Source organism: Numida meleagris, chromosome 3 (assembly GCF_002078875.1).
Source record: "Numida meleagris isolate 19003 breed g44 Domestic line chromosome 3, NumMel1.0, whole genome shotgun sequence".
Classification (NCBI taxonomy): domain Eukaryota; kingdom Metazoa; phylum Chordata; class Aves; order Galliformes; family Numididae; genus Numida; species Numida meleagris.
In genome coordinates this window covers 66958862-66986043 of record NC_034411.1, presented here as the reverse complement: position 1 = coordinate 66986043, position 27182 = coordinate 66958862, and the positions used below count along the sequence as shown (strand labels likewise).

Sequence of the window (27182 nt, the reverse complement as noted above, 5' to 3'; positions counted from 1 at the left end):
AAAGTAATACATAAAATGTACAGTCTATTTCTGTAAGTCTCGTATCTCAGGGACTAAGAGATCAGACTGAATAACAGAACTTTCTCCACAGCAGACTCAACAGCTTCAAAACCAAACCATGTTATCATTTTATCGATCTAAACAAAAACATAACTTAATAGAATGTTCATAGATTACTGCTAAACACATTAAAGAATTCCTCAAGTCCTTGGATCTAATGGGTATGGCTAAAAGACTGAAGTGTGTTTCTTGGGATTTTTTTATTATTTGAATGGTGTGTATAAAAATGGAACTATAAAACTCATACTGAAGGTTATTTTCAGATTGACCTGACTCAACCAAGTACATTTAAAGCCTATTTACATAGATTTTGTGTGGAATCCTCTTTTGCCATTATCAGCATGTCAGTGCCTTACATACAGCTAGATAAATGTAAAGCGTCATTCCGGGTTAAGAATTTAAACAAACAATGTAGACTTGTGCCTCACAATTTTACATATATTTCCTGGTAGTTCCTCCATAAATACAGGTGTTATTTCCTCCTCACTTCTTTCCAAAAAGCAAGGAATCATAATGGGATCATTTGAAAGTTTATGAGATCATCACTAATGGTGCAGAGTTTAAGAATGTAATATGTAATATGGGTTAAATTACACCAATCAGTACTAATGTAGCAAGACCAGCCTTTTGAAACTCTTGATGTTAAATTTATCCACATAAGGATAATAGATGCTTATTCAAAAGCAAACTAGCAACTTAAGCATCAATAACTGCAAAATTTACTCATGTTTAAATGGAAAAACAATTATTCAGGGAAAAAACATCTGAACTTAGGTTTAAAAACTTTGTGGAAGTTTTCTTCTCTTGCCTCTAGTCTCTCCTCTGATCCCTGTTTCTCTTCTCATTTTCCTATACATCTTAACCTCTTCTTCCTGAAGGCAATAACCCCTACAAGTCAATGCTCCTGTATTCAGTGCTCATAAAAATTTTGATTACTTGATAAAAAACGTTAGTTCCTCTTTCAAAAACAAGCATTTCACAACCTTCTGGTTCTGAGTACATCTCATTTGAACCACAACAAAAGTAGTATGTATTTTCTATATTGTTTGTCTCCCTTGGTTAACGAGTCCTGGTGTATTCAGTTATGCCAGATACCTACTCAGTTAGAACAGTCATTACAGCTGATCAAGTCTCTCATTCAGTAACAATCCAAAGAAGTACAAGGTTTTAAGTCAACTTTAAAAAAAAAAACAACAATCAAACAACAACAACAAAATGCAGATTCCAGACCTATTTACATTGATTTCAATGAAAAAAAAAAAGAAGCTATAATTCACTGAAATATGATCAGGAATAGTTACTAGGCATTCACAAAACAAAGAAAAATATGACTGCAATTGCAAACAGAACATTACGGAAGGAACATAAAACAGCTTTAAAAGAATAACTCCTTTCACAATAAGCTAAAGTCAGTACATTATTATGAAGTCTGAAAAACAGTTTCAGCTGTAGTTAAGATACAAGAAAGTTATTTAATATCGTGTATAACCACCCAGAAAAATGTGAACAACAGATCTAGACAACTCACACAGGCCTCATTGTGCTCAGGAGAAAAGCCTGAATTCATTCCACTCATTTAGCTAAGTCTTGCAGCAGCTCCAAAGAGGTTAACTGTTTGCTCAAGCTTATTCAGCTATTGAATGCAAGATAAAAGATCTCTAAATCAAATGTTACAGATTGTACCTTATTTTTAGGAAATAAACAGATTGCAGAGGTGTGTTCCTGCTTGGCCAATCCCAAGGCTGTGGCACAGAGCTGTTTCTCCTGGCCCCATGGCAGCTTTGAAGGGAAACTTGTTGGGCTGTTTGCGTCGACAGCACTGCTGATGGATGGCTGCTTCAGGGGAAGAGATCAAACTGTGTGGTAAATCTTTCTATTTGTCCCATCTGCTTTTCTATTTTAAACAGCTGCAGTGGTCAGCCAGGCACCCTACATTAACTACATATGAATTGCACAATAGAAAACATTTATGTAAGTGAAAACATGGCTTAGATTCGTCTTACTATTTTTGAACTGAACATGGGAACTTCTGCAAGCAGCTGTGGAAGTTTACTATAGTTTTCTATCTACCTTTAAAAAAGCAGTGACCTGGCCAACGTGATTTTGCAGCTATGAGGAGGTCACTGACGCAGTCATAGCAGGTTTCCAGATGATGGCATTCTCCACCCTTCTTCCTGCTGCTGCTAGCCCCACTTCGCAGTGCGACTTGTAAGATGGCAGAAGTAATATGCAAACAGAGTATGTTTATTAAAATATGCCCTTCAAATATACAAAGGCACAACACAAACCGCACCTAGCCCTGCAAAGGACTTGGGGGTTCTGGTGGATAGAAAGCAGGACGTGAGCCAGCAGCGTGCTTGCAGCCCGGAGGCCAGCTGTGTCCTAGGCTGCATCAAAAGAGGGGTTGCCAGCAGGGTAAGGGATATGATTGTCCCCCTCTCCCCTGCCCACATGAGACCCCACTTGCAGTACTGCATCCAGGCCTGGGGATCTCAGCACAAGAAACACTTAGAGCTGTTGGACTGGGTCCAGAGGGGCACGAAGATGATTAGAGTGCTGGAGCATCTCCGCCATGAAGAAAGGCTGAGGGAATCGGGCTCGTTCAGCCTGGGGAAGAGAAGGCTCCAGGAGACCCCTCTGCAGTCTTCAAGTATTTAAAATGGAGCTTATAAACAGGAAGGAGACTGACTTTTTTTTTTTTTTTTTTTTTAAACACAGAGTCAGTGATTGATAGGACAAGGGGAGAATTGCTTTAAACTAAAATAAGGGAGATTAGGTTAGAAGGCAGGAGGAAATTCTTCACTCAGAAGGTGGTGAGGCTCTGGCACAGGCTGCCCAGAGAAGCTGAGGATGCCCTACCCATTCAAGGGTTTCAAAGCCAGGCAGGATAGGGCCCTGTGCAGCCTGATCTGATAAGTGGCAGTGGAATTGGATGGTCCCTAAGGTCGTTCCAACCCCATCTATGATCCTCTTTGTCTTGCAATCGCAATGAGGTTGTGCTATCGTAAGGTATAAGGTACGTCCATTCAGCTTTGCTCCAAAGGTCACCATTTCAAAGGACTGCTTTAGAAACACAGATCATTACTGAACACAAAGCTGAGGAGGCTGGCAAACATACTGAGACGAGCAAAAGTTTTTCTTGGTTTTATTTTCTAAGAAGTTAAGCCCAAGCTTCCTGGTCAGATTCCACTTTGGCCAAATCCTGCCTTCCCTTACACTTCCAGTATGTTACTTTTTTATATCCTGAGATATTGTGGAGTTCTGTTAAATAGCTTCCTTGCTTCTCAAAGCTAGCTTACATTGCTATGGCAAGCAAGAAAAGCTCAGCATGTTAGAAGATGAGCTCCTCATCATTCTTAAAAAAAAAAAAGTTTTAGGATTCCAAGGAAAGAAAATGCAGGCATATGTGAATGCAAGGGCTATTAAAAAAATATTGTTTTCAAGTCCTATTACTCGTGTTCTCTTCCTCTCCCCCAGCTTATTTTTCCTTTGAAAGTTCCAGTATGTTTGAGCTACTTCTGAATTACAGCAAAATAAAAGTTAAAAATGAAGTGAAATGGCAATAAAGTGAAATAAAAATGCAAATAGCAGCACTGCAGGTTGCCTGTTCACATTTTCAAAAGAGATTATTACATCTCTTGGGTATAACTATTCCCACTGTATTCTATCTATATGTAATTTTCTTCACATGCATATGTTACACTGCAGAAGCTTTCTGAAGTGCAGTAATGTATAAAAGTTAACTGGAAATACTACTACTTCAAATAATAATATGCCCATAACTTTATCCTAGCATTTTTTTCCCACGTAACTTGAAATTAGCATTTATTCATAAGGGTATTTCCATTTTACATACAAGCAATCTGAGACGGGGCAATAACTCATCTGCCCCTGCCCAATCCCAGAACTTATCTGCACGCTTCAGTATCACTAAAGAAGGTGCATTCTAGAGAGAAATGCCAGAGGAGGATTTCTTAGTAAGGAGTCTTGAGAAGTCAAAAGAAAACACTCACTTATCAACTCCTTGAAAGATCAAAGTCTTATTATATTTCCCACCACTCCATCAGACAAACCAATATTGAAAGAATCTTTCAACAGAAAGACACATGAAGTTGGCAAAAGCTTCAGAAGTTAAGATATGATCTTACAAGTCATCCTCAGCAGCGTTTATTAGCAGAATTTGAAGCTGACAAGTTCATAGTTCCACTGTAAAACTTTTCCACTACGACAATTCAACAAGAGAATAAATACCCACATCTCAGTGTTAATCTCTTACAGACAAATACAAGATACTTTATTAGAGAACTGGCTATTTGTACAGTTTATATTACTTCAAAAGTCTCATTTTAGAGGAAGATTTCATCTTTAAATCAGTTTAAGACCGTTAGAAAAAACTCAGCACCCTTTAGGAAGAACTCTGAGACAGGAACTGTCATCTTCCATGTTCAGATGGACCCAAAATGGAAATTTTGAGTAATAATTCTAATGGCAATATTATACAAAGTTTAGTCGTGCTACCATGGGGTTCTCTTTTGGTTCATCAGAAAGCACTGGGAAAATAGCGCAAAAAGTAGTGTGTCTTTTTCAAGATGCTTGTAAAGTAAACTAGAAGAAAAACAAACAAACAAAAACCTACTACTTACCCTCCTTAATCTCTTAGAGCTGTACCTTAGATGCAGATGATGCAGACACTTTTGACAGAGTACTACAACTTGCAACATCAAATTGTTACTGCCCAGAAGCTGAAAGCTTTTCCTCCATTCGTGATTTCAGACAGCTAGATGTTGTTTGCCTTATTTCCTCACCTCCTTTGTGACGCTGCCATGCGTCAGAAGCAGACATTGCTGTAGATCTGCAAGTTGCATGATGCAAGTAAGCGCAATCTAGAAGGACAGGTACTGATACAGGCCCAGCACAGCACATGCCTCATAGGCAGACCGAGTGACACACGTCCTGCCTGTACAGTCAATACAGAAATCAATAGCTTCATGCTGTAAGCACCAGTGGAACTAAACATAGGTTCTGCATACACAGAACAAACAGCACTATCAGTAAGAAAAACAGTAAGATGATGGCAAAAGTTGTAAGCAAGAACAGTAGAGCAGTGAGAACACTGAAAATGTGAAACTTGGGAAGTGGAAGACTAAAAGTTCAATTTAAGATTTGCTAGTTGTTAGGCATGAAGTGAAAACATGAAATTGGTCTGAGCACAGAGTTCAGACAAAACAACATGCAAATCAGACAGCAGGAGATGATCTTTTTCAGGTTATGGGGAAAACAATGGTGTAGAATAAATGTTTAGAAGGCTGTAAGAATATATTACAAGCTGAGTTAACATGGACAGAATTTGCACAAGGCCACAACCATTAAAAGAAAACCCAACACAAAACTGTTTTTAGCCAAGCATAGAGACATTTATTGAATAGTTGTTACCATTCACATTCCTTTCGTTTCCAGATTCTACCAACCTAACATTTATGGGTTCCACTCTTCACTCACAATAGCTGGCTATTGAGCTGTGAAATGACTGATTGCTAACTGCCAAATATTCTTTTGTCTTAGCAAGATAAATAGATACATACATACATAGACACACACACAACTTCATTCCAATAGTATAGTGTTACCTTGCAGCTGGTAAGAAATTGGTGTGAGTGATACGTTTCATTGCCTGGTTATCACAACAACCTAGCACAGACTGAACTCCCCACCATTTGGTAATCAGACCGTTAACAGGCTAGAACAAGTAAAGAAAATCTTGTCTACCAAAACCTGCACATTCCACAGGACACTCTTCATGGAAGAGAACACCCCAAAACCAGACAGAGATGGATACATTTCTGGGGAGCATTTATGATATTACTATTAGCTATACATTTTCCCCCATATCTTTTCTTACTGCTCCATAGAAACACCAACAAAGCTCTAACTTAACTGAAAAATACTGCTTATTATTGAGCACAATCTCAAAAAGAAAAGGGAAAAAAAAGCATACTGGTGAGAGAGATGTTTCTGAAGCTTGTTAAGAGTCATCTTCCTAACTTCCCAAGGTACTGTGTTGATCCCCCTCAGCCAGCATATGCCTCTTTCTCACTCCAGAAATGGCAACCAGACTTCATCTCTTAATTCAGCTCTATCTTCACTGAACACAGCAAGCAGCATACGTTACGATCCCTGCTCTCTTCTGAGCACTGCTGGACAGAGCTCTGCCCAACTCTAAACTCACAGGAAGCAGCAGGCTCAAATACCTCAGTCCTTCAAGACTGAGCAAGTCCTTCCTTGAGCCAGAGGCGCAACTGTTAGACTGTCATTATCTCAAAACTTCATTTTATATTCTACTTTGAGATTCTTATTCCGTGGAAGTCTAATGCCAGATTTATGCGTATGTTCTCTCCTTCAGTTTGTAATTTCATATTTTTAAAAAGGTTTATGAGCTTAAACTAGCATTTGGACAATGGAAACTTAGAAGCCCAAAGAGCTCACCACTCTTTTGTTACATCTCCGCTATTCCTGGACTCTCTTTGGTCCAGGCACAGAAACAACTATCTCATCAAAGCCTCTATACTAGTCACTCCTATGTCATTCATCCGATAAGTCCAAGGGCCTCAGAAGTGTTCCACTGTGGGCCTAAGATGTTCAAGTCGTTACGGCACAGATTCATTTAAAAAACATACAAAATTCAGGATAAAGAGATTCCCAGATTTCCAGCATGGAGAAATCAAACAGTAGCTGTGGATCAGTACACAAGCACAATCTTGCTACACTCAACTTCGCACAAACTACTGCTTCCCCTGGCTCCTCACACTCAGTACAACAATTGACAATAAAGAATTGAGTAGTCTAACCCTCCTTTCGAAGACGCTGATAACTTCATCTTAAAAGGAAAGCCACCTTCTTTGTTTTTCTATGTTTTTGTTGCTCATTTCTTCATTTGATATTTTGTAGATTAAAACTTCAAAAGAGGAGGAAATGAATTGCCCCAAAGGAAGCCTGCTAATCTCACCACAGGTCAACCTTCATTTTAACGCTAGCTATTCCAGAAAAGAAAAAAACAATTCTGAAATATTCACACAACTCTGAAGTCCAAGATTTTTAACTCTAGGCTTCTAACATTCATAAAAGTTTGTACAACTAGGACAGCACTAAACATTCACCCCAGGAATTACGTAGCTAATTCATGTCACTTGGAGGGTGTGGGGGAAAACTTAGTCCGGTCTCGTGGGAAAGCCAGGAAAGAAATGGCCATCATCTGCCATCTTCTTTAATCTTGTGCCAAGAAATTAAACCAATAATCGTCTGCAGCATCACTTCATGTTTGGCATTTTCTAGATTTCCTTCCTTTCCAAAATCTTTTGAGAAAAATATTTGAAGATAATGGAATATATGCCTTAGCGTGCAGGTGTGTTTTAACATTGAAAGTAAAGTATGCATTAAGAGCTCTTATCAGAATAAGCTCACACAACTGCAAACAATCAATTCACCACAGCTCTGCGAGCTAAATCTTGTCATTCAGCCACAGGAACAGGCAGGATATTTCCCCTTTAACACATTTTACACAGCAAATCAGACAAGTCAGTTTTTACAGATGAGCTACTCAGAACTTCATTAAAACACTGAAGTTTAGTTCACATGCACTCAAGCAAAGAACCCGTAAATCAGAGAGCCTGAGAAGGAAGGGAAGTGCTGCAGCATACTCTGGGAGATTGGTCTCAGAGGAAGACTCAGTTGTTCTTCAGGTTCCAGATTTTCACAGCACTTTTGACAGAACCTCTGGAGTTCCACGACGCTTGCAGCTATCCACTGTGAACAAGAGTCAACTGCATACAGATCTATGTTTGAATGAAATTCTATTAAACAGAGTCGAAGGACGATGTCACTAAAGAGGCATGTATTTCAACTCCTATTGTTCGATATAATTAGGGGGGTGAAGAAACAAGAAGGACTCTGCACATTTAATATATGCTATTATGTCATCTAGTTGCACGTTTGCTAGAGGCTTACTTCATTTGGCCTGAATATAAACTTGGAAGAACTTCAGGTTCTTTTAATGGTAATGATCTAGTTCATGTATAGTACAGTCAAGTAAAAAAGCTTGGCATGGATAAACTTAAACGGCAACAAGAATACACTTTTCTCTTGAAGAAAAATTTAAACTTCACCCTGCATTAAACTCTCTACAGTGTACAGTACTTGTTGACATGGTTTTGCTCTACCTCCAGACCTCCCTGCTGGTTCTATAACTTTATTTCAACCACTTAGCTGTGTTAGTGCAGGTTACATATTGACATAGTGTTGCACCTGGGTTTTGAAAACAAGTTGAAAGTCCACTAAGGAGTAATTATTTCCTTTCCAAGTGCTAAACTGTACAACAGTCACATACAAACAACACTGAAACACTGAAGCACTGTTCTTTTCTAGATCAGAACATGTTCCTCTAAAACTAAAGAGAGAAAGCGCAAAGGAAAGGATTCAAGAGACACCCAGTTCTGGTTCAAACCTCCACTAAGACCTTCCACAGCCATTCAAGTGTAAAGGAACAACGAATCTACAGTGCCCTCAAGTGTGAGGGAACGTGAAGTGGAAGAAGGACAGAAATATTTTAGAAATAGAAAAGCTCTCGAGCCTTTGGAAATAACCTTAGCTGATGGAAAAATGCACTTTCTTGTACCAAAAAAACCCAACCACACCTGTACTTATAAGTTATAGGCTGCCAGAAACAAATGACAAATCTTCATTTTCAACTGCCTTTTCAAATGCTTGTGGTTGGAAGTTTCATGTTCATTCTCAGCACAGCAACAAAACAAAAGAAGTTATCTGATGTAGAAGCCTTAAATGATATTTAAAAGAAGGAGTATCTCAGTAGAGGAACAAATTTTATACTGCAGAGACAAGTTCAATGCTTCTCTAGACAGCAACATTCTCAGTGCCTGGACCTCATAGCACTTTAGTCTATCACCAAGGAATACAAAAATAATATTGTACTTATATAAGTGTTGTCTAAGGTGCATTACCCTCACTAGTATTCACAAAAGCCTACAAATCAAACTGAACGTCTTCGCCAACAGGGAGCACTGAAGAGAGGAGTGCATCTTCCGTCTCATCTATTGTAGTGATGGGGCTTTCTGCCCACCACCAAGAGACACCTGCATCTATTCAAGAATGCAACCAGAAGCCCAGAGACTGGCTCATTCACCTCAGTGGTCAGGTCATTAGGTTGCTTAAGTAAGACAAGCCAAGTTCAGGTAATTAATCAGCCCAAAGCGATTTCAGCATCTCCTCCCTAAAACACAAAGTTCAGCTGCTTAAAGATAGCAATACTGTCAGCACTTCCTACTGCACTAGGCCTGTTTTACATGCAGTTCTTAAGCTGTTCAGTGGCCCAAAAATGGGAGCAAAAGCCAGTGCAATTCTCTCATCTTGGGAGCCCAGGCATGTACGAGGCAGGACTTGGAATCACCTCAGGCAGGAAAGGTACTGAACCTCGAGTCCTCCCTCTTTGGGAACACTCTCACCACTAAGCTGCTTTTTGGCAGTGGGAGAAGTAGCTGCTTTGTTTTGTGCAAAGCCCATCTGATAGGCCTGCTATAAACATGCTGCAAGAACACTGTGTTCCCTGAGCTCCGAGAGGAGATAGAGAGGGAACTCTTTAATCTATGGATCCAAGAGCGAGTTTGAGCACAGGCACGAAACTACTGCCCCTTTTCAAAACTGAAACACACATGGGTGAGTGGTTGCTGAGGTTTCGCCTAAGTGCTTGCTGACTTTACCTGAAGGGCAAGAAGGGCTGTGAGTTTTGAAGAACTGAGTTAGGGCACAAACACAAGCCTTCAGGAACTCAGCTCCTGTCTTTGGGCTGCAGAGCTCCCTTCCAGTGACTTAGTAAACACCAGGACCTTTGTTTTGTTGAATTATCATCATATAGGACAGACAATTTCCCATATTGCTGACCACAAGTGCCACAAATCTTAAGACTTCTCATTCCATTTTTCAAAAGAAACTATGCTAAAAACCCACCAGTTTGGAAAAAGCAAAGCACTCTGGTATTTCCTTGCATCATAATTAAGTATCCCTCCATGATTCCAATTTTCAACCTTTAAGCTTATGTTCTGTTGTATAGAAAACCTACCTGCTGAAAATCCTCACCTCTTTCACCAATATTGTGAGCTAGATATCGCAAACAGAGCAGATCAAAGCAATCAATGAAAATGAACAGTCACAGTCATGATCTAAACATAAATCAAGTGTTTGAATTACTGCTCAAATCATCTTCAGGAGGCAAGCCAATACCCAGAGCTGCAAAAACTTGTACAGTATTACATATGAGAACATCTCAAAGATAGAGCTGTGTAACTTTCTTTTGCACACATATAATAAAGGAATGGAAACAACTGGAGGAGTATTTTCATTTGAGAGGCCACTACAAGATCCAACACTTTTTTTCTTTTTTATCTAGCAATAACATCTAGGTTCTGATGCATTAGAGCCCAGTAGTAACACCCAGGGGACACACAGTCTGCTGGGTCATGGCTATAGCTGGGGCTCAACTGCACAGAGCACCACTCCAGCTGGAAGAACACTTGCCATCCAGTCATGTGGCAGGATGGAAGCCAAAATGCAGCACAGCAGCCAGGAAGCATCACCTTGCAGGGTACCTTTGAGCACATCTGAGCAAGACCTATGTAATAGAACACAGTCATAGTACAAAATCTAGCTCTTTCTCCCACCAATGACAACTAACTTCTCTCTTTCACTATATTACTTTATAAAAGTAACTTATAAAAGTACTTATAAAAGGTAAGATAGTACTAGAGGCTGCACCTCGAGTGCTGTGTTCAATTTTGGGCCCCTCACTGCAAGAAAGACATTGAAGTGTGTCCAGAGAAGGGCAATGAAGCTGGTGGGGGGGTCTGGAGCACAGGCCTTATGAGGAGCAGCTGAGGGAGCTGGGATTGTTCAGTCTGGAGAAGAGGAGGCTCAGGGGAGACCTTATCACTCTCTATAACTACCTGAAGGGAGGCTGTAGTGAGCTGGGGGGTCAGCCTCTTCTCTCTTATAACTAGTGACAGGACGAGGGGGAATGGCCTCTAGTTGCGCAAGGGGAGATTCAGGCTGGACGTTAGGAAATACTGCTTTTCCAAAAGAGTGGTCAGGAGCTGGAAAGGGCTGCCCAGGGAGGTGGTGGAGTCACCGACCCTGGAGGTGTTCAAGGAACGTTTAGACGTTGTGTTGAAGGACATGGTTTAGAGGGGTTATATTGGTGGTAGGTGATGGTTGGACTGGATGATCTTGGAGGTCTTTTCCAACCTTGGTAATTCTATGAGAAGTGGAAGAGCAACAGCATTTCAATAGTTTTTCAAAACTCAGCCTGGACAATGCAGAAGTAGTTTTGCTCTGCTTGCAACAGATAAAAAAAGAACAGCAAACACTAGCACGTGACACATGATTTTACAGATAATATAGTTCAGCAGTTAAATTTTGTTTTAATATGAGCTAAGAAGTCCCAGAACGTTAAATGCCTGCCCGACCACCCACAAACTAAAGTTTACTTACTGTTTTGTGATTTCCCAACTCAGAAAATCTTAGCTGCATATCTTTAATTAAAATTCTTCATTGTTAGGTTCATAATTTAAATTAAGAATCTAGATATTCACAAAAATTATCTGCCAATTCTCTTTCCCTCTCTTGCTGGATTTTTCAGAAAAAGGGAACAGACTGATAGCTATTTGGTTTTTCCCCCCTGGTACTTATGCTATTATTTTCTGATTAGATTAGTAAAGTCTACTCCATCGTCCAGCAACAGAAGACAGCGTCACACCTTCTGAGAAGGCTGATTTTCTTCACAGACCTCAGCTTCCTGATCCCACCTGTTTCAACCATGAAGACATCACTGTAGTTGGGTGGAGGGATTTTTTTTTTTTGTGGTGTGGGATTTTTTTTTCTTTGTTTAAATATGAAGGAAAGTGTATCTTCGACATTGAGAAGAAGTTAATACTTTCTGTGTGTGTGCCTTTTTTTTTTTAGGACATATTGATGCAAAGTATCAATTGACTGAAGGGAGAAAATCTGGAAAGTTTCAGTTGAAGATAAATTCCTTATAATACTGAGATACTGAAAAATCCAGAAATAAAACAGAAGTGTGCAACTAATACAACAGCAAGTGTTCATAACTATAAGATATTAAGTGCTACAGCTACCTGGTCCACCTACTGCCACACTTTTTTTCATGCATTCTCCTCTTTTCTTTCCCCACAAAGATATCCCTCATCATTGCTTTCATAGCTAGGTAGAGAAGAAAGTCAGTTACAATCTTATAATTCTTAAAAACTTTAGTAAGATATCACTACCAAAAAAAAAACCATGCTTAAAAATAGAAAAGCAAATGCCTCTTCTCAAGAAGCTTTCAATAGAAACTATTCTGTAACCAGAAATAGCACAACAAAATAAGTTAAGGACAAGTTTCATTTTTCAAGAACTTCACAATAACAGGCCTCAATTCACAATGATGTTGCTTCAAACAATCAAAAACTGGAAATAAAACAAGACATGAAGACTCCCCCAAGTGTTCTTCCAAATTCATTACATCTATCTGCAGCAAGTACATCAGCTTAAATTCATGCAGATTACCTACAAGTTAAAACACAATATGTGTAAGAAGCAAAAGGATATAGATACTATCCAAAGAAAATGGTTTGTCCCAGTACAGATAGGAATCTACGCAACTACTACTCCTGTCTCCAAGAAGAGTGACAAAGCTGAACAATAGCAGGCTGTCACCTTAAGGCACCTACCTGCTATGAAATCATTTTTGTGTGGTATTTGAGTAGCGTCCCCCAAGGCTCGGTCTTGGGACCGGTGCTCTTCAACATCTTTATCAATGACATAGACGATGGCATCGAGTGCACGCTCAGCAAGTTTGCAAATGACACCAAGCTGAGCGGTGCAGTAAATACACTGGAGGGAAGGGAAGCCATCCAGAGGGACCTGGACAGGCTGGAGAAGTGGGCCCATGTGAACATAATGAGGTTCAACAAGGCCAAATGCAAGGTGCTGCACTTGGGCTGGGGCAATCCCAGGTGTTTATACAGACCGGGGGAAGAACTCCTTGAGAGCAGCCCTGCAGAGAAGGACTTGGGGGTCCTGGTGGACAAGAAGCTGGACATGAGCCAGCAGTGTGCGCTGGCAGCCCAGAAGGCCAGCTATGTTCTGGGCTGCATTAAAAGAGGAGTGGCCAGCAGGGAGAGGGAGGTGGTGGTCCCCCTCTACTCAGCTCTTGTGAGGCCCCATCTGGAGTACTGTGTCCAGGCCTGGGGCCCTCAGTACAAGAAAGATGCAGAGCTCTTGGAACGGGTCCAGAGAAGGGCGACCGAGATGACCAGAGGGCTGGAGCACCTCTCCTATGAGGAAAGGTTGAGGGAACTGGGGCTCTCCTAGCTTGGAGAAGGCTTCAGGGAGATCTCATTGTGGCCTTCCAGTACTTGGAGGGAGCATATGAGCATATAAACAGGAGGGGGAATGATTGTTTATGAGGGTGGATAGCAATAGGACAAGGGGAAATGGTTTTTAACTGAGACAGGGGAGATTTAGGTTAGATAGTAGGAGGAAGTTTTTCACACAGAGGGTGGTGAGGCACTGGAACAGGTTGCCCAAGGAGGCTGTGGATGCCCCATCCTTGGAGGCATTCAAGGCTAGGCTGGATGTGGCTCTGGGCAGCCTGGTCTAGTGGTTGGAAACCCTTCACACAGCAGGGAGGTTGAAATTAGATGATCTTTGAGGTCCTTTTCAACCCAGGCCATTCTATGATGATTCTGATGCAAAGCACACAATTTGGCAAGATTTTGCTTGAACTAATTTAAATGTAAGCACTGGCTTGGATTTATCTATTTACTGCTATGGCAACTGGCACACCTGGTAGCTCACGGTCAGTGAACTAATTTAGTCCTGCAAACAGTGCAGCTGCATTCATATGACATTGTATTTAACCTCCTAGGCTCTGCTAAAAGGTATGACACCACAGAGATAGGGATACTATGCTTCCAGGCTCAACACGGCACATCCCCTAACTCCCTTCTTTCTCAAAACTCAATTATTTGAACAGATTGTAACCTTCTGTAAACAGTTCCCATTGCAAATGTGACCAAGGTGGCCAAAGTACTACTGCTATGACAGCAAATATTCCAGTTCAAAATGAAAATCTTCAGGAAAACAGAACAAAACAAAGCATAAAGAGTCACGTACAACAGTCCTCTATTGAAACGTATTTGTTTAATATCATAAGGGATATCATATAAATGAAAGAGGAAAAAATGTTTTGCACTTTTTGTACAAGAAAATACTGACCTATGCCTGTAGCACAATAAAAATTTGTATATATATATTTAAATCCCAGTAGCTGAGCTTTAAACTATATAAACTCATCCTGGTTTTCTGAAGTTATAAATACTTAAGTGTTCTAAAAAAAGCCACATAGTATTCACATACTGAATATTATGATAGGCAAAATAATTTTATCACATGTCAGACTTAACTAAAATCTTTTTCTTAAGTCCACCTCATTAATCTTAAAACTGTATCACAACTACTTGGTTGCGTAAAATCCACTGTCCCACTTCAGCAGGCCTTAGAAACTTCTTCACCACTTAGGCTTTGCTATGAGGCACTTCTGCACTGAGGGAAATTTATTTTGCAACAGCTGAACAGCAGGTATTCTCCTCTAACCCAAGGAAGTTCTAAGGCCTCAGATACTTATTTCACCATCTGACATCCTGTCAACAAATGAGACCTTCCCAACTGAGTTAGGTCTCTTATCTGAAATGAGGAAGACCAGGTTTTAAATTCCTGTTCAGTCCAGATCCTACTCACACTTAAAATGAGATACTCATGCATGCAAGGCAAATGCTCTAAAAAGATAATTACTGTTTAGGAGAAAAACATGCAACTCCTACTGCTTGAGATCTCCTCTGTGTATTCAACTGCCCACTGCAGTCACTGATCTGAGATAGGCAAAGAACACAGTGAAGGTCACTCTGGCAGATTACCAGCGGCATCTGACCCATTTCATCCAAGGAGTCTTGCTGACGACTTCTGCACGCAAAGGGGAAATAAGAGATGAAAAGTATTACTGCTGCAGAATGTCTGCAAGCAGGCCAGACTTCATTACACAGGACAGAACCAGATGGGTTATATTAGCAAAGAATGACTTAAGTCTGTCACAGAGCAATACCTTTAGCACAAGGTGGTAGAATTCCACTGATGGAAATTGATATGATCCTCCAATGTCAAGATCTCTGACTAAAGGCAGACATAGCACAAATGTAGCTTAGCTTATGACTGCTAACTGAGACAGGCCAGTACAAACTAGGGTTATATAGAGCAGCCACTGAAAAGTCATCTGTCAGCGATGCTTTGATGGATTTGCAGCAATTCTCTGGTTTATCATGAAAAGGTAAGTAGAATCACAGAATCACCAAGGTTGGAAAAGACCTCCAAGATCATCCAGCCCAACCGTCCACCTACCAACAGTATTTCCCCACAAAACTATGTCCCTTAGTACAACACCTAAACATTTCTTGAGCACCTCCGGAGACTGTGATGCCACCACCTCCCTGGGCAGCCGTTCCAGCATCTCACCATTCTTTCTGAGAAGAAATGTTTTCTAATATCCAACCTGAACATCCCCTGGCACAATTTGAGGCCACTCCCTCTAGTCCTATTAAAGTACTGATGGTGAAGCTTGGGGAACTTGGGGAAGCCATCAACAAGGGGGCAGGACACCAGCAAGTTACTCAGCTTCCATGTGAGATTTTCAGAAGAATCTTCTTAACCATCTTAGCATGCTTTTATGCACATACATGAAGATCTGTAACATTTCTTACTACTGGGAACTGATTTCGAGCCCCACGGCTACTCTACTCAAGAAGATCTGGCATTTGGGAATTTATTGCTCTAGAAACACACAAAATTGTCACAAACTGAATCACTGAGTCCTCTAACACAGACCTCTGGCTCAGAGAGGTGGAATGTAGGTACACACATACAGATTATAGATGTTAAGTTTTGTACTGGAGCACCATGAAGCAGTCACATTTCCCACTGCTCATAGCAGTGAAGATCTATCTACACCCCAAGTTCAGAGTGTATGAAGAATGCACTTCCCCTGTGTCTCCTTACCAGTGCGAGCAAACATACCAGAAAACACTAAAGAGTAGAAAAAACACAGAGCAGCCTATGCTTCTGCGTTAGGTGCTCACTGAACACCTCACTGATAAAGGAATTAACCACTACCTTCAGCACCTAAAATTTGAAAATATCTTATATTGTGCAACGCAGAAAAGTATCTTCTGCATAAAAAGACAGTATTCATTCCTACTGAAACCATACCCAAAAACTTGAATCCTTCAACAGAAAGACCTGACACCAAGTAATGAAAGAGAACCAACATCTGACCTACCCAATTTAAATACACTCTTCTTCCAACAGATTCCAGAAAACATCCCTTGAGTAAAGCTGCCACATTCTAAACAGTTAGAAAAGCAGAACGCTAGAAGCCAAGATATCAGTACGGTTTCTAAAAGCCAGACAAAAACATTTCTGTTTGGCTGCTTTTCCTGTATATTGAAACAGACCAGCAGCAGTAAAAATGTCAGAATTAAACTCTTCTTATAGAACATTATTTGTACACAAATTTCTTGGTAAACATAAGCTACTGTTATAAGATGTGTGTTAAAAAAAAACAAGAAATAATTTAAGCTACAGTGCTTCCAGTTCTTTTCTGTATCACATGGAAAGGGCAAAATGGACATATGCAGGTTGCTCCAAAAGTAATGCCTCCTATGTATTTGCATGGAAAGAACAACAGCTCAAAGAGCACAATAACACGATTTGATAGAGCAAATTCTCAGCTACAAAAGACAGTTTTTCAACACAGTCACCACTACTAGCTATGCACTTTCACCAGCGATGAACAAGAGCCTGCATGTCATACTGGTAGCAATCTCCATCACTGGAGGTGACCCACTGTTGCTGTCACTGCTGCTGAAACGCACCACCCACTGCCTCACTGTGCTCACATACACCATTTGGTCTCCATTAACGTTCAGCAAGTGTCAATGAATGTCAATGGGTGCCATTTTTTCTGCATGGAGGAATTCAGTGACACACCTTTGCTTCATATGCACTGCCGTGCGAGACACCATTTCGTAAGACTGCCTCTCCGCAGCCACCTGTCACACAGCAACAACACGTAACAAAATATTGGTGGGAAGGTTCAAGCTGTACTGCCATACCACCACCATCTGCCTCTGACACATAATAAAATAGGAAGCATTACCCTCAGAGCAGCATTGAAAGCATCTCAATCGTGCCCTGATAAGGACTTATCTTCACAGCATGATGAGCTCCAGGAAACATTAAGTGCACGGCAACTGCTCAGTGTTTACTGTTTAACTGTACCAGACATAATTTTGCACTCAGTTGAGAAAAGAAGTAGTTTGGGAAAAGCTTTTTCCTCTCCTCCATCTTTCTTCTACAAGGAAATCGATGCAAATCTAAATTAGAACTAAAATTTAAACAAATGTAAGATCCAAACAAGCAGTTAATCTGAGTGGAATGTGCTGTTGGCAAATGGGCTGCATTTTACAGCTAGACAATTTGTTGCACCAGAACACCAGAAACAGTGGAGACTCAGCAACAAGCTGCAATGGAAAAATCGTTTGGAAAAGAGGTTCCCCTTTTCCTTCAAAAAGGAAAAAAAGAATATAAAAGAGTAGTCGAGAGGCTTTAGAGCTTTAAGTAAGTTTCCATTCTCAGGTTTGTTCCTGCTTCAAACAAATATATTATTTTGTGTTTACTCTCCAGGAGTTACAGAATCGTTAACCAAAACACTCATCTGAGAAGGCAAACTGTTTAAAAACCAATCTAACAGCAAGCAAGAACATCCAAGGGAGGAAAATTTAACAAAGACATTATTGTACCTTGAGTCGCAAAACGTAGGCTCACAGAGCCATGAGAAAATCTTACTGCTGACTCTAGAAAGAATTTTTAAAAGTGAGGAAAAGAGTTATAATTTCTAATGTTTTCAGAAGCACTGTGCTTTCCTTCCACACAGTGTCTACACAGAAAGCAAGCTTTTGTAGATGCACAGAATGAAGACTTATATCAGATTACATGACATAATTAGCAGTATGCACTGTCTCTATTTTTAAAATAATACCAGGCCAATGTATTTTGGGGTAATAGTCAGGCACCAGTAAACACTGGATATTTTCCACTCAAAGCGGCTTGAAAGAACAAGTTCAGTTCCTACAGAAAGCTAGAGTAATGAAAATGGTTAATTGCTTACTCGGCTTCAACAGAAGTAAACCAGTTCACCTTCCCAGCCCAAATTCTGGCAGAGATATAATCCAAGCCTTCCAGAAGAACATACAAAGGAAAAAATAAAGTCAAAGTTGTTGGAAACATCAAGAAAGTGGTAAACAACCAAAAACACCACTTAACTTTTTGGATTTAATTCACGTATGTAGGTCCAAGAAGATTTGAATATTTGAGCTGATTTCTGGAGGGAGCTCTGTCTTTTTTTTTTTCATCCTTAAACTGTAAACAACTTACTGGAACATGTGTGACAGCAAATCATATTTTGGGAAGTTTCAACACTCAGTATCCACAGGAAAATATACTCAAGCCTTCAGAACTATTTTCTGACCCACAATGGTATATTCAGTACTTTTCCACGTGTTTATTTTAAAAAGGTGAAACCCTGACCTGAAACAGTCAAAAGTAAGGAGACAGAACAGTAACAATTTCTTCAATGCTCATTTTCTGGTAGTGACAGTGAAACAACATAACTTCAGTTTAAACAATCCATTTTAGTCAAATTCAGTGAAAATTTGTTATTTTACATCACATAGGAGCCCATACCCTTATTTTATTTTCTCTTAATACTTTGCATATATTATGCTAATTTCTAAACATTTCCAAGTTCTTAGCGTTTTTTTTTTCCCCACTTTGATCAAACATTTCCTTCAAGGTAGATAAAATTTCTCCATATGCAAGTAAAGAAGCATCCAAATGCAAACCAATATCCCAAAATGAAGACAAGTTATTTATGCATTAGATATGGAAATTCAATTATAAAAATTTTGAAGAGAGACTAGAAATATGTTGGCTTTTTTGCAACTCAGAGCAGAACCTTTTGCAAAATCACCGTAGTGCTATGAAGGATCACAGTTAATCATACATTTGCATAAGGATGTGAGAAATAATTGAAGATAAAAGCCCGAACTGACATTAGAAAATATCATCGTAGACTGGAAAGGACTGTCTCACGTTCAAAGTCTCAAGACATAGGCAACTTCTGCATTAGCATCTAGAGAGAAAATCAGAAGCAAAAAAGAAGCCCAAAACAGAGTTCGTGGGACTTAATACCTGCCAGATCAGGAGAGGAGATCCTCTTACTTAGAAAATGCGTTCAAGCCCAAGTATTTCTGGTTCTGCTGATCTCCACATTTTACCTCACACACACAAAAGTAGGAAACAAAACTTTTTTCCCCCTTTTTGCGTTAAGGTTGATCACCTCAGTAGTAAATAGAAATGAGGAAGTGCTTGTGTTCAGTTTCTTCAGTTTAAAGCATTTCAGTTCACTCAGAAAACAAAATCCATCGATCCAGCATCAAATAACTGCTTCACTCCACACTTGTTCTGAACACAAAGCCTCCAGTTTGATGTACTGAAGATCAGAATCTCGTAAACCTGTAAGTTTGCAGATCAAATTATCCCAAACAATTATAAGAAAAAGCTGAGTAAGCAAAGTGCATTCCCGTACAAGAAGAATGGTATACAGCTAGCATGGAAAATTATGGAAAGGCTCCAAATACAACGGAACAGCATTAGAAGTGACCCAGATACCTCACTTCACATCACTTTGAGAAGCACTGCTGTTTTCAAACAACCCTTTATTCCAGCTAAAGACATTCTCAGGGTCAGGCAATTTTGCAGTTGACAAGCTTAACAACAGAAAACTTCCTTAAGTCTCTCAACAAACAGACTGAAGCCTTCAGAAGCAGGCCAGTAGGGGGGATATCAGAAAAGGCAATCTAAGGATTACTAACAATTCAAGTTCTAAAAAATATGTTCACACCCCAGCTCGGAACATTCCCTGACACCTCAAGATTAGGGCTTCTCCCTTAACTTCTCCAGGCAGCCTTGCCAGGCACACACGATACAGTCCCATCATCAGAACGTGTTTATTACAAGCACTGCAGAGCTATTGTTCTTACAGGCTAGCAGAAGCTGTAAATAAGACTTATTTAAACGCATCATATCATGACTTCAGTATTTCTCCCAATATCAAGAAGAGCAAGAGCATCCGAACGACAAACAAAGAAAGCCAAGAGACAAATGTTTTATAAATTAGCAATGTGGCAGAGCAACATGTGGCTTTTGAAAGGAGTACCCTGCAACACGTAATTAAACCCATTCCACCTCATGTCTGGAAGAAACAGAACTTTTACAGTGAAGTGAATTCATGACAACAAAAAAATGTTTTCAGTTACTTTACATAAGAGTCCTCCGGGAAACAGAAACCCATATGGGTATTTGCATTATGCAAGGAAACCAGTCAGCTTCCAGATGGGTCATATCCACCACCACCAGTTAGGAAACTATAAATCTGTAGCCTTAAACAGATAATAAATTTTGTCTGAGACACCTTTCTACAGCAACTGACAAACAGCAAGTATCACAGGGAAACATCACTGCCACGCAGTAGGGCACAGCCAAATAGAGCAGACAGAAATCCCACCACTGAGTAGATCTGCCTAGCACTTTTCAGCTACAGATTTTAAAGTTGACTAAGGAGTTATTTCAGGAAGGCTCAGAAGATGGAAGAAAAAATTACACAGTCATTTATCAAAGATCTCAGATCTTTCGTCTGCTTTTGGTGTCAAGCTGGCTAAAGTCTCCTGAAGCCTACCCTAACAGCCATGAGGATAAACTATTTGAGAACCAGAAACATAGTTGAGTTTCCAAGTATGCATCACAGAGCTTAGTGATGGCACACAAAGCAAAGAGACAGCAAATTCTTATGAGAATGAAGCAGTGAAACAAAAAGGCAACTCCCCTTTTGCCCTTTATGGACATATAAAAGGCAACCGCCTTCCCTTCTGGCAGAAGCTTCCTTTGTCCCACACACACAGACAGGACACCTGTCCTAGCTGTGACTAGGCAGCCTCCCATCTTTCTTGAAGCTCACTTCATCCAAATTCATACAAATATTTTGCCCGGATTAGGAAAGGGAAGAGGTTAAGGTTGGATATCAGGAAAAACTTCTTTACAGAAAGGGTTGTTAAGCACTGGAACAGGCTTGCCAGGGAGGTGGTTGAGTCATCATCCCTGAATGTGTTCAAAAACTGTTTGGATGTGGTGCTCAGGGACATGGTTTAGTGGTGGGTTGTCAGAGTTTGCGTAGGATAGTTAGGTGGCGGTTGGACTTGATGATCTTGAAGGTCTTTTCCAACCTGAACAATTCTATGATTCTATAATTCTCTTTCATAGCCCCTGCCATACAAGCCTAGGTCACAAACAGTGTCCAAAGGTTATGGCTTGAGAGGGTACTTAGGTGGCTGCTGATACGTCCCATCTCCATACAGCCCCCTATGCAAGAAGTGTGACTGCTACATTCATTCTCTAAAGAAGCAGACCTAAAAATGCCAACACCAACATACTTGAAGTCCTCCTAAAGCCACCCTCTGTTTTTCACTAAGAAACAGAGGTTCCAGGCCACAAGTTCTAGGACTACACATCTGGTAAGTATGGTCTTGGAGAACCAAGAGAAAGCTCTTAGATGGTCCCCCAGCATTTGCAAGCACAAAGAGGCTGGAAGTAAAAAAAAAAAAAAAAAGCCCCTGTTAGTAATATTCTCCCTTTCCAGAGAGATAACAAATGAATATATCTCTTCCATCTGATGCTTAAGAACAGTCTAGACAAGTTCTAGTGATGAATGTGATTCTTCTTCCTTGACAGGCTGTGCTATTGCTTTACCTCCCTAATCCTTCTTTTTTCCCCCCACATGTCTAACCTGTGCCTTGCTGAACTTCAGATCACCATCTTCTTTGCAGCAGTTTCTTCGGCCTCCTCCACCCACCATTTGTCTGGTAAAATACTACTTCAGTCTCCTGTTTAGCTGACTGCACTACCAATTCCTTCAACCCTTCATCACAAAAATTAAAAAAAAATCTGAGATCTAGAAGATATGCTACAACCTCCCCCCCCCAAATGTCAGCATCACTTTAAATTCTCTGGCTGCTTTCCAGCATTCTAACCCTCCCTGCCAGCTTGCAATCTTCAATCAAACACACGCACATCTTTGTTCAGTGAGGCGGTGCAGGGCAGAACCTGCACAAACCACACCGAGCACTTGCTGCCTGACCTTGCTCACCCTCTGAGGATTGTTTTCCAGCTAGTTTCACTTGCCGTGCAGTATTTTCTAGATCATAATTCCCCAGCTTGTAAATAATAACACTGCATGAATATTGAGGACTTAGGTATATCAGCATATTAACATTATAAACTCTCCGCACCACTAGGCCTGTTACTCCATCACAGAAGTGGTAGAAATGCTAGATTTAAAATAATTTATCCCGGTTAAATCTATTTTGCTGCGCAACTCATTTTCTAGGCACTAAAAACGTGTTTCATCACTACTCTGATACTTTTTCCTTCACAGCTAAATTATGGCCCACCTGTTCTCACCTCATCTAATCCCACCAGCTCATCCTGAAGAGGTACGCACTGTTATTCTTTCCCAGCCTACTCCTCTCTGCTGTCAGCTCTGAGATTCCTTCAGCTACGTTTTTCTTAAAGCACCTAGGAATGAATTCCATTATGCCCTAACAGACTGAAAAAAACCTGTTGCTTATCTAAGCAATCTGCAGTCTTTCCCCTAATCTAGGCCAAGCACTGTTTACCATTTTGTCCTGGCTATTAACTACACTGGCTGGATTAACCATTTCAGAGAACATTTCAATCACCTCAGCATCATCTCTTAATCCATTAATCTGTGGATCTTTTCTTTCTTACATTCTTCCAATACCCCTTTTAGCTGCACCTCATGATGCGTGAGCAAAAACAGGACAGCCAAATACTTCCTACTGCACTTCATGGACATCCTCAACAATTTACGGTTTCCCATTTTCTGTATTTCTTATGTTTGATGTCAATGAAGAAGTCAATGGAGAGCAAGGTCCCTTCTCATTACTAATATGTCCCTTCAATTAAAGTGCTTAGTGCAATAAGGTTACTTCTCAAAGAGGTTAAGACCAGTTTTATACACCAAATTCTGAGTTTTAACAATCATGCATAAATACTTTCTATTGCTGTTCAATCCCCATGCTGGTATGCAGACATCTGGTGGAACAGGCCACTTATCTGCAGGAGCAACATGCTATAAATACATGCAAAATACTGTATATGCAGGAAGTCATCAAAAAGCTGCGATATATCTGGGGGTTTATCTCAAAAGCCACTTGTCAAGTATTTTCAAATATAAAAGCACACAAAGTCAAATTTTTCAGTTGGTTAAAACATTGCAATTGAAACAATTTTAATTTAAAAGTTTGTAAAACTGACTTTATCAGCTTTATATCATTAATAAATGCAAGAACATCTAAATTAGAAAAAACAGGGGCCTATGTGCTACTATTTTCCCCTCCCTGGAAGCGTTCAAGGCCAGGCTGGATGGGGCTTTGAGCAACCTGCTTTAGAGGGAGGTGTCCCTGCCTACAGCACGGGGTTGGAACAGGTGATCTTAAAGGTCCCTTCCAACCCAAACCATTCTATGATTCATTCTATGATTCTATGATTCCATTTTCTTGGTAATAATTATTGCAAAAATAACTTGTCTCATCAAAATGAGTAATGCATTCTCATACACTAAAAACCTGTTGTTATATATCCACATAGTTAGGCAGCACCCACATTAAAGAACTCATCGTGCTCCAAACAAGCCAGAGAAATAGGATTTAATTTTAAGCAATTATTAATCTCCTATAGCTTCTAATAGAGACAATGCTACTTAATCAGAAATAACGAAGAAAGTTGCACACTTAGGATTCCACCATAATTCAGAGTGATTTTTCTCCAGTAAAAAAAAAAAAAGAAAAGAAAAAAGAAAAGACCTTAACAAAGGCAGACTCATAGGATGCCAAACTAGGATCCTAAAAAGGAATCATGCTGACACAGGCTGCTGCCAAGCCTACAGCTCACGCTAGCCATACACTACATCCTACCAGCTTGCTCCAGACAGAAATCCACACAAAGACGAGCAACGTAGCCGCTCACAGCTAAATATTTGGTGGTTACCCCAACAGGCAAGAAGGCCCAAGCCCCAGAAAAAAATATGCACAAGGCCACATGGAAAATTCAGACCTCTGACTTCCTCACTGATCGATCCTAGATGCAGAGTAGACAGCTGAAGAAAGCAAAATTCCCAAGCCTGCATCTCATGAAACAAATCCAGTTTGGCTCAGACTACAAGTCTGACATGGAGCATCCCACGTGAGGAGGGCAGCACTGGTTCACAAGAGAACCTTTGGGTTCAAAGTTGCCTAATCCCGTCCTGGGCTATTTGCCCTTTTTAACTTGGTACAGAATTGGATGTAGACAGCAAAATGATACGTATCACTGTGGACTTAATGATTTTTTTGGTATCCCAACACAGGGTGGTTACATAATTCAAGTGACTCCTCTAACTAGTGACACTGCTCTGAACAGGATGGCACGTTTATAATGTTACTAAGCTATTTACCTTTAGAATCAGCGCTGAAAGTTCTATGGGGTAATTCCATTTAATTTAATAGTTTGCTTATCTGATACCCTCATTGCAGGGATTTGAATAAAATTCCTCTTGGCCACAAAGCCAACAGAAAGCCATTTTGTACCTGACACTAGTCTGCAGCATCCAAAATGAAATATGTTGACTGGATTATTTCTTCCACAAATGCTGATCCAAAGAGTAAAATAAACATTTACGTTTCACAGTTCAACCGCAAGAACTAGGGCTTGCTACTCTGTAATCATATTTAATTCTTCTTTCAGATCTTCTCCTAAGAAGAAAAGTCACAATAGCAGCTTCTAAAGACCTTTCCAAAGCAATGCTGCATTTGATTATATTTCCTTAACTTATTATAAAACCTTCACTGCAACTTGTGCATATGCAATTGGTTTTGTATCCATGTACCCATTTCGATGGTTGCAGGATTTGGACTTATACTTGCTGTAAGGAGAAGCAGTGGACTTGGTAGTCTACTGGAACTATTTGGCCCATCTAAATAAGCTAGAAAAGAGCTTCTAATTAAGACTTGTAGTTGGGCACTTCACACTGATACAACTGAAATAGAAACATCTGATCACATAGTCTGACCTCCAAAATTTAGGTTATAGATCATCGTGTATTCAGCCTTTGAATAGACTGATAAATGTGCCTAATAAAAACAGGTCTTCCCTTTGCAGTCTGTTCCAGTGCCTCGTTGCGTCCTCGCTAGGAGGACACCTATCTTCTCGTTTGAATCTTTAACAGGGAAGACACTGATGGAAAGGTGCCAGACAGAGTTTCTAACTTAATAAACAAGGTTTTATTGTGGGTTTTTGTTGCTACTGTTTGCTTTTAAGAGAAGCAGTATAAATACTGAGCCTTTCCCATACATATGACATACATTTATTTACAGCTCTTACTAGTCAAATCTGCCTTGAGAAAATACCCCATACAGCCTAAACTGTATAAGCTCAATTACACTGCATTTACCAAATTGCATGCTATTGAGAAGTTCCGCAACTTAAAACAGTCTGTCACCCTGAGTAATCCAAAGCTAAAATTGCTTTGAACCAGTTCAAAGTAGGACAGAGCAAACCACAGAACTTCATACAAGTTCGTTCAAAAATAAGGAAAGAAAGAAATACACAAACATTTCTCTTCCCTAAATTCCCCTATATTTAGTCTGTTAATGTTCAGGGAGAAAAAGCACAATAGTGGGAATCAGGGAACTAACTCCAGGCACAGCTCTATGTATGCACTGTGAGCAAAAGAAACACCTTAATTTCCTCTTCCTACTCTGCCGTATTTTTAGCAGCGCTGCTGCACCCCTTTGATGCAAGCCTCAGCTTCAGGACTTTTGCAAAAAACCTGAGGTGAGCAAGAGAATTGCAGCGTCAGTAGCTATAATTAAACTGTAACAGGAGAAGGGTACAAAGTAACACTTATTTTTGTTAGCTCAGGCGGTCAGTAGGTAAATCTCGTATTGGCTGGGCTGCTTCCGAGCTAGAAAGAAGCTCGGAGCTCACTGATTCCAATGGAACAACAACAACAACACAGAATTTTGACAGGCTCTGTTTAAATAGTATTAAAGCCGATAGAGCTTTTAAAAGCTCAAAAACTTCCCGTATTACTATACGCTTTTCATTGGCAGCCTCGAACGTTTATCCCCCAGTCTTTTCCGAGTTTGCAAGAAGCAACCCGACACTATCCCAGCAACGCAGTCCCGAAGCAGAGCACTAAAGCTGTCACTTCGGCACTTCTCTCGGCCGCCCCCGCCCAGCGCTCACCCCAAGAGCTCAGCGCTCCCCCCGCCGGCCCGGGGCGCCCACCTGCACGCTGCTCAGGATGGCCTCGCTCCTCTCCCTCACGTCGCGGAACGGGCAGCGCTTGGACAGCATCAGGAGGCGGACCAGCGCCTCGCTCAGCCCGTCGCGGGCGGCGGCAGCAGGCAGCCCGCCGGCAGCGAGCCCGGGAGCGACGCTCCGGCTGCGGCGGAGCACTGCTTGCCCGACGTTGTCCAGCGCGGCGGCGCGGGTGGCGGCGGCGCGGCTGCAGAGCCCGTCCCAGCGCAGCTCGCCCTCCCGCTCCTCCATGGGGCCGGGGCGCGGCGCCTCCTCGCCGCCACCGCCTCAGCAGCCCCGGCGCGGCCGCCCCATGGCGGAGCCGCGCGGCCGCGGGCAGCCGGCCCGCCCCCCAGGAAAACGAGCCCAGAGCCGGCGGCCCGCGCCGCATGAGGGGAGGGCGGGCGCTCCCTCGGCCCCGCCGACAGCGAGCCCGGCCGCTGGGGCTTCGCCTCAGCCGGCGGGGAGAGGGGCGGCCA

The 27182-nt window shown here is 41.0% G+C and overlaps 1 protein-coding gene across 2 annotated transcripts in view; it reads right to left on the bottom strand.

Annotated features, from left to right (window-relative positions):
* SESN1 (sestrin 1) overlaps positions 1-26972 on the bottom strand; it is a 74008-nt gene extending 47036 nt beyond the window's left edge. The window contains exon 1 of one of the 2 annotated variants that reach the window (XM_021392300.1): positions 26692-26972. In XM_021392300.1, coding sequence (XP_021247975.1) covers positions 26692-26955 — 264 coding nt within the window. In that variant the 5' untranslated portion in view covers positions 26956-26972. The remainder of the gene's footprint in view (positions 1-26691) is intronic. The other variant, XM_021392301.1, reaches the window with a different exon arrangement.